This window comes from Danio rerio, chromosome 11, assembly GCF_052040795.2.
Source record: "Danio rerio strain M-AB ecotype USA chromosome 11, GRCz13ab, whole genome shotgun sequence".
Lineage (NCBI taxonomy): Eukaryota > Metazoa > Chordata > Actinopteri > Cypriniformes > Danionidae > Danio > Danio rerio.
Window position 1 is genome coordinate 31280739 of NC_141031.1, and position 13675 is coordinate 31294413.

Consider the following 13675-nt stretch of genomic DNA (forward strand, 5'->3'; position numbering starts at 1 on the left):
GACTGACAGACAGCCAAGTCAGGGCAACAAGCCCAGCCGAGATGCTCTGAGGTGAGGACAGCGTTCAGAAACACCGCCTCCACGGACCAACCACATCCATTTAGAGCGCAGTGCCAGCCCTGCCTCATGAATATTCAGTGAATGTAAAACAAATTTGAGTCGCTGTCAAGATGTTTCTGTCTCATGTGGAAATATTAAAAACTGTGAAAGATTTATGACTGGTGAATGCTCCTATGGCTTGCGTTTCATTTTCTGACTGAGTACAGGTTAGTGGATAACCTGTACTGGAAGTGTCAGGGTGGTAAGTGGAATGAAACCTTCTACTAGAGCGATTGCATACATAATATATTACACACTCGGTTTGGAGCAGAACTTGTGACTGACTTTACTTCCATAGTTCAAACAAATGTTCTTCTTTTGAACTTTATAATGAATTATTTTGCCAAGATTTGATTTAATTTCTGACACTATACACATCCCTGCTTTTGTAAAGTTGTTCTGTTGATACAGCAGGGTGCGCTATTACTAATTTGGTGAATAAGTATTGCATTAAATGCATTGCTTCACACAAAAGTTCTGCACACTCATGTGCGCCATCATTTACTCACTCTTGACCTTGTTCCAAACCAGTTTGAGTTTTTGTTATGTTCTGTTGAACACCAAAAATATATATTTTGCACAATGTTGGAAACTTGTAACCATTGACATCCATAGAAAATACTAAATACTAAGAAAGTCAATAGTTACAGGTTTCTACAGTATCATTCTTTAAAATAATCTCTGTATGACAAAGAAGTATCAATCTAAAGGGCCTCATGACACTGTGAATGACACTAAAACATTTTCAGTGGGGTATAAAACATTTGAAATCATACAGTTTGGATATAATTAATAATAATTTATAACAAAAGTTTACATTTTTGCGTAAATATCCATTAATTATTCACAAATAAACAGCTTACATTCATTAGGAAAAATAATATGGTCAATTTGGATTTACTTTCAACTTCAAAAGCAACAAAAAGCAAAGAACAAAAGAAGTAAGCGCGGAAACACTCACACACATCCAGTATTTATGCGCACAGGAGCTCACTGCTGTCACTTGGGGTTATGCCAAACTCAAGCCAGGTTTGTTAATGCTTTGAATTCTAAATGAGATCCAATTAAAATCAACAACTGCACATTTTTGATTTTTGTATTCTCTAGGTGAGAAGAACGAGAAGCTGAAATAATGCTCTTCATCTCTCTCTTTTTGTTTCTTAAGAAACATAGTTGCAGGTTAAGAAACATATATTTCTGTATTGGATTGTTTCACAGACGAGGCTTTGTTAAAATATAAAAGTCAAAAGTTTGCAAGGCTTTTCTAGGCCTGTACTCTAGCGAATTTACTTATTTCTCACTATCATCCAAGCGCTGATACAACATCCGTCTTTTCCTTGTGCTGCTTTAGATGCAAACGTTCCTGCTCTCAAGACGCAGGATCAAAAACACAATCTTGCTTTTATGCAGACACCGTCACTTGTTAAGTTTGCACTCATATTTTGGAACAAAATCCAACAAAAAATTTGGTTTATATAAGTTTTAAGGTCAATCATGGCACAATCATTGGTTGGCTGTTAATACATTTTTGTTATACTACTTATGCTTTCTTTTTACTGTAAAGCACAATTTCTTGTTGGCGAAAAATCTTCTATAAATAGATTTTACTTACTTACAATGCAGTGATTTAAAGAGTTAGATTACCCCAAAATTAAAATCAAGTCATTATTTACTCACCCAATTAAATGAAATGAAATGAAATGAAATTGAATTAAATTAAATTAATATATTTTTAATTTAACTTAATTTATTATTATTATTATTTATTTTATGTATTAACATCTGGGTAAGTAATTTGGAGTTAATTTGCGCACTACACATTTAAAATACTACAAATAAAATGTTCTTTGCTTTTTATGAACTTGGTGGAAAATAAAAGAAAGAAAGAAAGAAAGAAAGAAAGAAAGAAAGAAAGAAAGAAAGAAAGAAAAAAAGAAAGAAAGAAAGAAAAACAATATTAAACAATCCAGCAGGCAAAGTGCGTCAACATGACATCAGACTCCAACGTTGCGGAGCGTTATATTTTGTTTGGAAATGAAAATTGGATTGACATCAGAACCCAATGTTAGGCCAACATCAATGTAAAAACGTCAAACAGTTTTTTTGCATTTTGGTTACTTTTCAAGGCAACCTAAAAATAACAAAATATCAACTTCTAACAATGTTACAGCATGACGTTGTGTAGATGTCAGCAATATGACGTCTAACAGAAATTGGATTTTGGTTGTCATACCTGATGAATAAATGTCAGTATTTGACATAAATATGATCCTTTAAGATGGTGGCTCGACATTAGTCACTTTTTAACAGAACCTAACAAAATGTCTGCTGAGAATTTATGTTTTTATTGCATTCATTAACAATTATTAATGTTAGTTAAAATTAAATGTTAGTTAGCAGCCTACTAACTCATTTTGATCAAACAACTTTGGGTTTAATTTAACCGTAAATTAAAAGTAGCAATAAGTAAAACTAATAAATGCTATTTTTTTTTTATATTGGTAGTTCATACTGGATATCATAATACATTTTTTTAATCAGGCGCACGGTGGCTCAGTGGGTAGCACTGTTACCTCACAGCAAGAAAGTCGCTAGTTTGTGTCTCGGCTGGGTCAGTTAGCATTTTTGTTGTTGAGTTTGCATGTTCTCCCCATGTTGGCGTCGGTTTCCTCCGAGAGCTCCGGTTCCCCCACAGTCCAAAGACATGTGCTTTAGGTTAAATGAATAAATGAAATTGGCTGTAGTGTGTGTGTGTGTGAGAGAGAATGAGAGAGCGTATGGGTGCTTCCCAGTACTGGGTTACAGCTGAAAGGGCATTCGCTGTGTAAAACATATGGTGGATGAGTTAATGGTTCATTCAGCTGTGGCAACCCTTGATGAATAAAGAGACTAAGCTGAAGGAAAATTAATTAATTAATTTTAATGAATGAAACCTAGGCGAAGCAGTGTTGCAGTAGGTAGTGCTGTCGCCTCACAGCAAGAAGGTCGCTGGGTCGCTGATTCGAACCTCGGCTCAGTTGCCGTTTCTATGTGGAGTTTGCATGTTCTCCCTGCGTTCTCATGGCTTTTCTCCAGGTGCTCCGGTTTCCCCCACATGCGGTACAGGTGAATTAGGCAGGCTAAATTGTCCGTAGTGTATGAGTGTGTGTGTATGTATGTGTGTTTGTGGATGTTTCTCAGACATGGGTTGTGACTTGAAGGGCATCCGCTGCGTAAAAACATTTTGGATAAGTTAGCGGTTCATTCCGCTGTGGCGACTCCGGATTAATAAAGGGACTAAGCCGACAAGAAAATGAACGAATGAAACCTAATTATACGAATTATGAAACCTAACAAAAACAGTATATCAAACAAAAAAGTCTGCTTATCTCGCTTTTAACGCATGATCTTTCCTGCCTGGCTTTATGAAACATCCTGCACCATATTTTCAGTTCTCCATGTGACAAAGCGGTTCTGCCCACCAAAAGCTGTGTAAATACATTTACCGCAGTATAAACATTACAGCAAAATCTCTCCTAGCTGATCTATTTCTATCACCACACAATATATAGCGCATGTACAGAAGCAAAGCAAATCTTTGATCCGTTATTCGCCAGGGGAATCTGTCTTGTCGTTTATCACAACCCAATTCCTCACGCGCTGCATGGAGATCCCATGATTCGGTTTGGTATATCACATTGGCGTATCTACACCAGATCAAAGTTTACCCTGGTGCCAGTCTCCTGTGGTTCTAATAATTATTTCAAAAACACCGGGAAACCATGTTTGAGCAAAAAATAAAATCACATCTCTCTCTTTCTCACGGTTTGAGGTAAACGTCTGCAAAAGAAACTGCGAGCAGCCATGAAACGCGCAGGGGGAGATCATGCTGGAATAAGACGAGAACAAGAAAGAATGAGAACGAGAGAAAAATATTGAACGGAACACGCATCATCTTCAAGATCATCCTCTCTTTCTTCACCTTATCGCTTGTTTTTTTGTCCTTCCCCTGCTTCATCTCTTCTGCACCGCACTAAGTGAGAGAAACGTCTCTGTTTATCTTGTCTTGCGTCTCATCACTTGCCTTTTTTTCTGAGGGCTGATAGCAGAGACTACAAGTGAGTGCTGCCTTTGAAGTGATAATGGGATCGTCAGGCCATCTTTGTTGTAGCTCTAAAAGCAAAAACGGCAAAAAAAGCACCTCTCATCCATGAAAATACAAAGGTATTCTAGTATTCTTTCTTGGTATTGCACCATGACTTTCATTACTTATAAACAAGTGCATGCAACAAGCCAATTTTACCGACACAAAAATGAAACCGGCAGCTTGGCATCTTAATTAGCAGACGCTAGACCATTTCTTAAGATTATGAATGAGCCGCAAAAGTGAGATCCAGCAACAATGCTGTCTTCCAGCACACGGCGAGATTCCCTTTATGCCCGGTTTCTTTAATTCAGGTCGACTTTTTCAATAACGTGGTTAAGTTAACTCAATCTACAGCACAGACAGCTCAATGAATTGCCCTGTCAGTCACTGGGAGATTTTGCATTCGGCATTAGTAACTGCAATCTGCTCGCCTGTAACGCAATTAAACAACAAATAGAAACCAGTGTCGTTCTCACTGCATCTGTCAGATAGGGATGTAAAGGGATTCACCTGGGATTGGACGAGAGGAGCTGGATAAATAGGTTGAAGGTCAAAACAAAGCTTTTACAATGATCTAAGGCCTGTTTCCAACTAGTGTTAACATGCGTTTTCAATGATTCGAGCACAATTGAGCATCTCTTCTGTCCATTTGTGTACTTTCCCTTTTATTTCATAACACTATACTGTACATTATTTTCACAGAGGTCATTGATTAGCACAATGCACAAGTGAACAATCACACACTATGGAGCTTATGAGCAGAGGCGGATTTAGGCATGGGTAATATAGGCGATCAATCGCCCAGGGCGGCATCTTGCAGGGGGCGGCGAGGGGAGATGGTGCAAAAAAACAAACAAAAAAACGTACCCCAGAAAAATCATCTGTGCCCCAGTAAGCTTTTAGATATAAAATTTGCTTTATGCAAATATATTCATTTAGAGTGGTAATACCAGAATAAAGACTTTAATAGCCATTCACATTTGGTGTCTTCACAGGTGCAATTTTGTTAATATCTATGTGCAACCGAAACAACGCTGGGAAAAGCAAACCAACACATGCACACAGAACACCATTCCCGCGTGCCTCACGCGCTGCTCCTGCTCTTGTTGACGTGCATGCGCTGTGAAACCGGAGTAACGTTTAAGACCTTTTCTGCTACTTTTATGACCCAAGGTGTCAACATGAAGCAAGTTTTGCAAGTTTGACAAAACTCTTGAACTTATTTTGACTAAGCATGGCTATGAAGTATAAAGGAAAGATAAAGAGTCAGGGAGGTAAGACATATTAACATTATTCTCAGCCTTGAGTTGGGTCTAAGATAAACAGACAATTCTATAAAAAACTTTTTCTTTTTTTGTATTCTACAGAATTGTTATAATTGATATTCATGTTAAATATTTCTTGTGTGCATATCACTCCAGTTTTGTCTTTACATTGTTTTCCAGTTAAATTTAGGATTGTTTTTGTTATTTATTTAGAATATTAGTATTAAGTATTTTTTAGTATTATTTAGTATTATCTATATTAGTAATATACATATTTTTAATTATGCCAATAATGAAATTGTCCATATTTTACCCAAAGTAGAGTTAATTTTGTATATGTACATGATTAATCATTCTTTTTCTATAACTAGATGTTTTTTTTGGGGGGGTATATGTGGTGATTCGCCCAGGGTGCCATTTAAGCTAGAACCGCCAATGCTTATGAGCAAGCAGGATACTAAACTAAAAAGTACAAGGAAAATAAGGTATTGATTGTACTTTTCTGCGGCAAAGTATGAGTATATATAACTTTGTCTGTGTGTGTGTGTGTGTGTGTGTGTGTGTGTGTGTGTGTGTGTGTGTGTGTGTGTGTGTGTGTGTGTGTGTGTGTGCTTTCTCACAACATGTTTCATAATGATAACATGTCAGGTTAGTAGTCGAAGATGAGCTTGTCCTTTTTTGGCTGTTTGAACATGTTTAATAATGTCAACATGAGCATTTACAATAATAAAAACAATCTCAAGTCACAATTCCATACTGTATGGACAATAATACTGAACTCACAATTATTTTAAAAAGAGATATTTTAGTTGTATGTTTTATTATCCTCATTATTATGGTAACACTTTAAAATAATGGTCCGTTAGTTCATGTATTTACTAACATTAACTAAGCATGAATGATCTTGCAAAGCATTTATTAATCATAGTCCAACATTTACTAATGCATTATTAAAATTCTTACTCAAGCTTGTTTATGTTAGTTCATGCACTGTGCGTTAACATGAACTAACATTATTTAACTTAAATAGTATTTACTAATGTTAACCAAATAAATATCGTAATAAAGGTAATAGAGTGGAGGAACTATGACGTCACCTTGTAGGCTAATCGGCTGCTAGCATAAAACTGGTTCCCTCAATAAAATCCTTATATGATTTTCCTATAGGCTTTTCAAAGATTGCAAATAATAAGCTCTGTGTTCAAACACTGTTCATTACACTTACACGTTTTGTCTTTTGTCTACGTGTAGCTGAAAAATCATCATGCGAAAATACAACCTTTAACACTTTTTGATCTTAAATGCAAACGCAAGAACTGAAAAGCTAACATTAGGCTATAAACGGACTACAGTGCCTTCGGGGCGTTCGCCTGTGACGTCAGTATCACCCTGCTACAGACAACTTTTCAAGCTTATCTTTAGAAATATGGTCCAAAACAACAATTTCCCCTCTCAGTTTATAATAGTATAATACACACACTGTATATAAACAAATATGCAAAAACACATCTGTATAGACCTACGTGCCTTTTGGATAGTTTTTCATGTGGGAAATATGTTTTGTTTTGCTTTATGGTTGTTGTAAAAGTTTTAAAACTGAATGTATAAATGTGCCTACATAGCATTATCATGAGACTAAAGTGTATCGCTCCCATGCATACTGCCCGCTTACCTTAGTAACAGAAAACAGAAATGAGGCATGATAGACAAGTCTATCAATTGCCTGCAAGTTCTATCATAGATGGAGAAAAACATTCAATATTCTTTTTTGTCATAAAGTACAGCGAAAAGCAGCCCATATCAGATCACATATACTATCACATATGCTATTAATTTAAGGAGAAGTGTACATAATGAAGTTATGACAGTTATATGTGTTCACATGAAGAAAAAAAAAAAAGAAAAATCAATTGATCACGTTAAAACGACAGTTAATATGTATGTTTGTGTTAGCCACGAACCTTCTTTAAGAGATTTAACTGAAATCCTATTGAAAATACCCATTGACTTTGGGACGAGGGAACCAGAACTTCTAAAATACAAACTCCCTTCTGGGTTTTTGCATACAAATTGACATCATAGTTCCTCCACTCTATAGTTTGTTCTTGTTAGTAAATACATTAATTAATGGAACAATATTTTAAAGTGTTATCATCATAATTAATGTTAAGAAATATTTTAAAAAGTACTGTTGATTAAAATCTTACATTTGGTATGGACTTGGTGGTCAACTTGCAAAGACAGGGACTTTTTCCTTGGTGCTCAACAGACATGACAATAGCCACATCTGAATTCAAACATGACCCTGGATCACCAGACATCCATGCATGATATTACGCAGCGTCTAAAAGTAGTTCTAAATAGTCTTTCACAAATGTCTCTGTGGCTGCAAGATTTCCAGTTGCTGCATAATATCATTGCACCTGCTGCAGGCAATTTTCTTGACTATTACACCAGAATAAAATTATAGCCAAATTATAGCAAAGTTGGCCTAGAATACAACAACTTTTCATTTGTTTTAGTCAAGTGGCAACCTCCCGCTCTCCCTCTTGAAGCAAAAACAGAAGTAACTTAAGCTGCAATTCATTGAAATTCCGCTAGTGCTGGCTCCATAATAGAGCAGATTTCTATTGATCGTAGTGTTAAATTGGCCAACTTTACAGAAGAAAAAGAAGGTGTTTACAGCCTAATATAAAATAAAGATTTTGGTTCATATAGCTAATATTATCCTTCATGACAACGGTGAGGGGGTATAACTCCTCCGTTTAGTTTATATTAAGTTATATTAAGTCTGCATAATTAAGGGCATGGCCCCTTGAGTGACAGCTAGGTCCTGCTCGTCGCCATCACTTCACCACATTTTCTGATCAGCTGAAATTCTAATACTCTTATATGACATCTCTAAAAATGTATTTGTTTCATTTAAAAACATTTATCATTTATATTTTTCTTTAAAACTTGAAAGCACTGCAGAATCTCACAAATTGATTAGCTGTAGGCTCTAGAACAGTCATGTGGAACACTGTCGTACAGTGTTATGCTTGTATTTCATAAATACCCCTGCATTTACTAACACAGACTAAATTTGAAGTATTTGGAAGTGATTTGTGTTTTCCTAAGCATTATAAGAACAATGTTTAATAGTTTTAATGTATTACAACAGTGTTTTTAAAGGACTAAACACTATATGGATATGGCATACAGTCAAGCACATGTGGTCAGAACACAAACGAGTCGCAGGTAATAAAGAATCTAGCGTTTCTCCCAAAGAAAAGCCTGTCTAAGCAAAATGCTAGCAGGCGTCTGTAGCTCCGTCTCTTTGTCCTTATTTGGTTACCCCCGGTTGGAGCAATGATGCACAAACAAAATAGTGCCGCTTGGCTACGCCCACTTGTGGCTTCATTTTGGCCCTTTAGAAACCTATAGGTGATGTCAAGTATACTACGTCCATATCTTTTACAGTTTTCGTACATGATATGCATGACATGACATGAAGAGGAATCAAGCAATCCTTAATAGTTTCTCAAGTAATTCTTAAAAGATTCTTAATGTAAATACAAAAAATATCAAAACCCTTTGGTCATACAAAAATTATCAAAACATTTTTTTGGGAATACAAAAATGATCAAAACACTTTGGTCATTTTTGAGTGAGAATCCAATTGAGTGATCTATCCTGAGCTAAGCTAAAATGCTGGCTCATAAAGGGTGAAACCCAACTCTATGAGAGTAAAATGAGCCTAGTACAAGTTTTCCTTTAAGTGCCTTGCTTATTTAATAAAGTACTTTTAGCATGGTTTTAGCAACACAAATTTTGAATTCTGTTTATAATGTGTTCAAGTTCTCTAATTTTGGAGATTTGCAACCGACCAAGGTATCAAAAGCCAGACTTACCCAGTATGACCTCAGTCTGCATAGGCATAGAGAGCGCAGGGTGCGTGACCTCGCAGCTAAACAGGGCATCATTGTCCAACTGTGGATTCAGCGTCCAGGTGAGCTTGGCCTGGACCAGCACTGTCCCATCGCTCTGAGGGATGTGTATGTTGCTGAAGAAGTACAGGGGGTCTGTGCTCTGTACCCAGCGTGGAAACTCACGGCTGACCACTGTCTCTGGGATGGTCTCCGTGGCTGGACTGGGCTCTTGGCCGGGTTGTCTGGCCATATAGCTCCGTCCCGGGCTCTCCGTGTTGAGGCGTCCGGGCCTGCCCTCCGGACCTAACAGAGATAGAGACTTCCTCAGCTTAGTGTCGTCCAGATCTCTGCTGATCAGAGGTCTTGCTCCTCGCACTCCAGCTGAGCCGGCACCTTCATATCCCACGGTGGGTGAAACGTAGGAGATCACTTCTATTAATTCTCCATCCCGCTTGAAGTACACCTGGAAAGAGACACAGTCAGTTTAGTGTGCAAGTTTTGTTTGTATGCACTTCAACTACACTATAACTTTATGTTGAATTTAAAAATTGTCACATGCATGGTTTTGTGCATTTTGGACTGTAGGTCAATTGGCCATAAAAAAGGCTGGTTGTTTAATAAATAAATACATTTATTAATTAATAAACAATTTCCCAATGATGCATAAGTTGGCAGTTCATTTTGCTGTGATGACACCTTATTAATAAAGGGAATAAGCTGAAAAGAAAATTAATCAATGAATAAATAAATAAATAAATACAAATATATTAAAATAGGCTTTCCTTAAATAAAATAATGATGAAATAAATAATGAAATTAATATATATATATATATATATATATATATATATATATATATATATATATATATATATATATTATTATATAAATATTATATTAATTATTATATAAATATTATATTATATTATATAAATTATATATAATTTAAAAATACAATAAATAAAAAGATCATTTAATAAAAAGAAATAAAAGAATGAATGAATGAATACCCCATGTTAGTAGGTAAGTAAATAAAGCAACAAATAAAATAAAACTAATTAAAAATAGATTTTTTAATGAACGAACAAACGAAGGACAAAATGAGGAAGCGAAAGAGCGAGTGGGCAAACTAATGAACGAACGAAAGAACTAATGAATGAACAGACGTACAGACAAATGGATAGACGAACCAATGATCAAATGAACGAACAAACAGATGGACGGACAGACCAAAGGGCGGACAGACGAAAGAACAAATGGACAGACAGACGGAAATACGGATGGATGGACTGACTGACTGCCATAAAAAGAAAAATCAATAAATAAGTATAATAAATAAAGAATTTAAACCATGGAAACAGCATCAATCAATCAATCAATCAATCAATCAATCAATCAATCAATCAATCAATCAATCAATCAATCAATCAATCAACGATTTAATCAGATACATTAAAATAATATATTTATTAAAATAAATAAATAATTACAAATATCTTAAAATGCAGTATTTGTAAAAATACAGTAAATAAAAAGATAAGTAATAAAAAGAAATGAAAGAATGAATGAATACCACATGTTAGTAGGTAAGCAAAAAAAGCAACAAATAAAATAAAACTATATAAAAATAGATTTTTGAATTAAAAATGAATGAATGAATAAGCGAGTGAACAAACGATTGAGCAAATGAACAAACAAATGAATGAACAAACAAACATACAATTGGAAGGACGGACGAACGAACGAACAAAATGAATGAATGAACGAACGAACGAACAGACGGAAGAACGGATGGATGGACTGACTGGCAAAGTGTATTAAATAAGGAATTTGAACTATGGAAACAACATCAATCAATCAATCAATCAATCAATCAATCAATCAATCAATCAATCAATCAATCAATCAATCAATCAATCAATCAATCAATCAATCAATCAATCAATCAATCAATCAATCAATCAATCAATCAATTTATTCAGATACATTAAAATAATACTGTAGAATATTTCCCTCAGACTGTTGCATCAGATACACTTAGCACTGCATAAAGATGCTATATCAAATTACTCTCAGACTTCTAAAACTCATAAACAAAGACTGATGCACCGTGTTGTTTTGTATTACAATAGTCACGCACATCACTGAATGACTGTAAACTGAACATGCACGCTGGCTCTGAAATCACTTTGCAGATTACGCATCTTATGAAAGCCAAGTATAACTTTTTGTTAAAAGGTATGGGAACATTTCAAATAGAGAAAGAAAGCAATCAAAGTCAATTGTGAAATTGCCTGCCCTATGATTGGCAAATTCAAACTAAAAGATCTAGGGCAATGCTCAGCGTCGTTCAGCCCACAGCACCGGTGAATGGCAAATACTTGACACAGTTTCTGCTTTGTGTTTATGTTCCACTAGCGACAGCCTTTCTCCACTACAGTGCATTTGGGTATTAAGATTCCCGGCTGGTAAATCACTTGACAGGGAATTAAGTTTCCACTTCAACACACAACCTCCAGATATGTGTATTAAATTCAGTAGGCCTAATGCCTGTAGCATTAATGTTTGCACAGTGCTCAGCTTGTACCCCTTTTACTCTCATTCCCTCCTTTTCCTACCCTCCACAAGAAGGAAAGAGAGGAATCCAGTGCAGATATATGTTATATATAATCTGCTTGTCTGTTCAGATTGTTAGAAACTTCAAAGGGATAGTTCATGCAAAAAAAAAAAAAAAAAAAAATGCTGCTCATTTACACTCCCTGGGGACTTTCAAGATATACAGTAGGGAACTTTTTTCCTCAGTAGAACATTAATGAAGATTTTTAGATGAAACTGTGACTCTTGGTGATTCATAAAATGCAAGTCAATGGCTACTGGCACTTTGAGAGTAAAAAACGTGAATTAAAAACAAAACCAAAATAAAACCCATATGCTGACAATACACTGAAGCGATGATGCGTGGCTCATGAATGAATCAATCGTTTGAACTAGTTCACCAAAATGACTGAATCATCTGCAACTGAACAATTTGTGCCTCAAGTTTCTCACTCAAAACTGACTTTTGGATGCACCTGATAGTCCAGATATGTGATTATATGATGCCAATTTCAGCCAACTCATACAATGCTCCAGTTACTCCAACATTGACTGAACTGAGGAAACAGACTTGAATCGAAGAACTGATGAGCCGGTGATATGTGCATGTGTGAACTGAGCACTCAAATGAAGGGTCGGTGTTATTGTTTTATATTCTATTTGTTTTATATTGCATTCACGTGGGTTGTGTGAAAAAAAAGTGCATTTACAAAGACAAGTTTATTCACATTAAATAAATTAGACAAACTGCATCAATCATCTATTGTAACATAAATAATAATTTCATAGCTGTAAGTGAAGGGTTTGTATGCATAGTTGTTTTTTATGTATATGTGACTCTGGACTATAAAACATGTACATGCTTTGCTATGATTTGCTATGATTGATGTTGAGATACAACCATTTAAAAAACAAAACAATATTTTGAGAAAATAACCTTTACATTTGTACAAATTAAGTTTTTTTTTTACTTTGGCTTTTTCATCAGGGTCTAAAATTAGCACTCACCAATTGCCAAATGAGAGTTAAAATAAATGTTGGCAAGGTGGCGAGAATATTTCATATCACAAATATCGCTAAGCAAAGAAACATGCTATCTATCTTAGATGCTGAAAAGCTAATTAATGTTTTGATGACCTCTAGACTGGATTACTGTAATGAATTGAATATGAAAGGTTGGTAATCATCAGTTTGGAGGGGGAAAAAATAAATAAATTAAAAATACTAGTATGAGAAACATAAGAAATCGATTGAACATTCGCAATCAATTGAAGTTCTCCAAAAACAAAGTCAAGTTGATTGACTAGATCACAGGTGTCAAACTCAGTTTCAAAAGGGCTGCAGCTCTGCACAGTTTAGTTCCAACCCTAATTAAACACACCTGATCAAACTAATTGAGTCCTTCAGGCTTGTTTGAAACCTACAGGTAAGTGTGTTGGAGCAGGGTTGGAACTAAACTGTGCAGGGCTTCGGCCCTCCAGGTATTGAGTTTGACACCCCTGGACTAGATTAATCAATCATTTATCCAAAAACATGAAAAATATTTCCTCTGTAACAAATTTACTTCGGACTGTTTCCTTTAGACAAAATTGCTCTGGAGGTTTAAATATGTTCTCAAGACTCTTAAGACTTGTAAACAAAGACTGATGCACCATGTTGTTTTACATTACAATAGTCAC

At 35.5% G+C, this 13675-nt stretch overlaps 1 protein-coding gene across 2 annotated transcripts in view; it reads right to left on the reverse strand.

The window, feature by feature from the left end:
* Nucleotides 1-13675, reverse strand: part of igsf21a (immunoglobin superfamily, member 21a) — a 439822-nt gene that overhangs the window by 31683 nt on the left and 394464 nt on the right. For both annotated transcript variants that reach the window (NM_001278321.2, NM_001034184.2), the window contains 1 exon segment: nt 9384-9864. In NM_001278321.2, the coding sequence (NP_001265250.1) occupies nt 9384-9864 (481 nt within the window).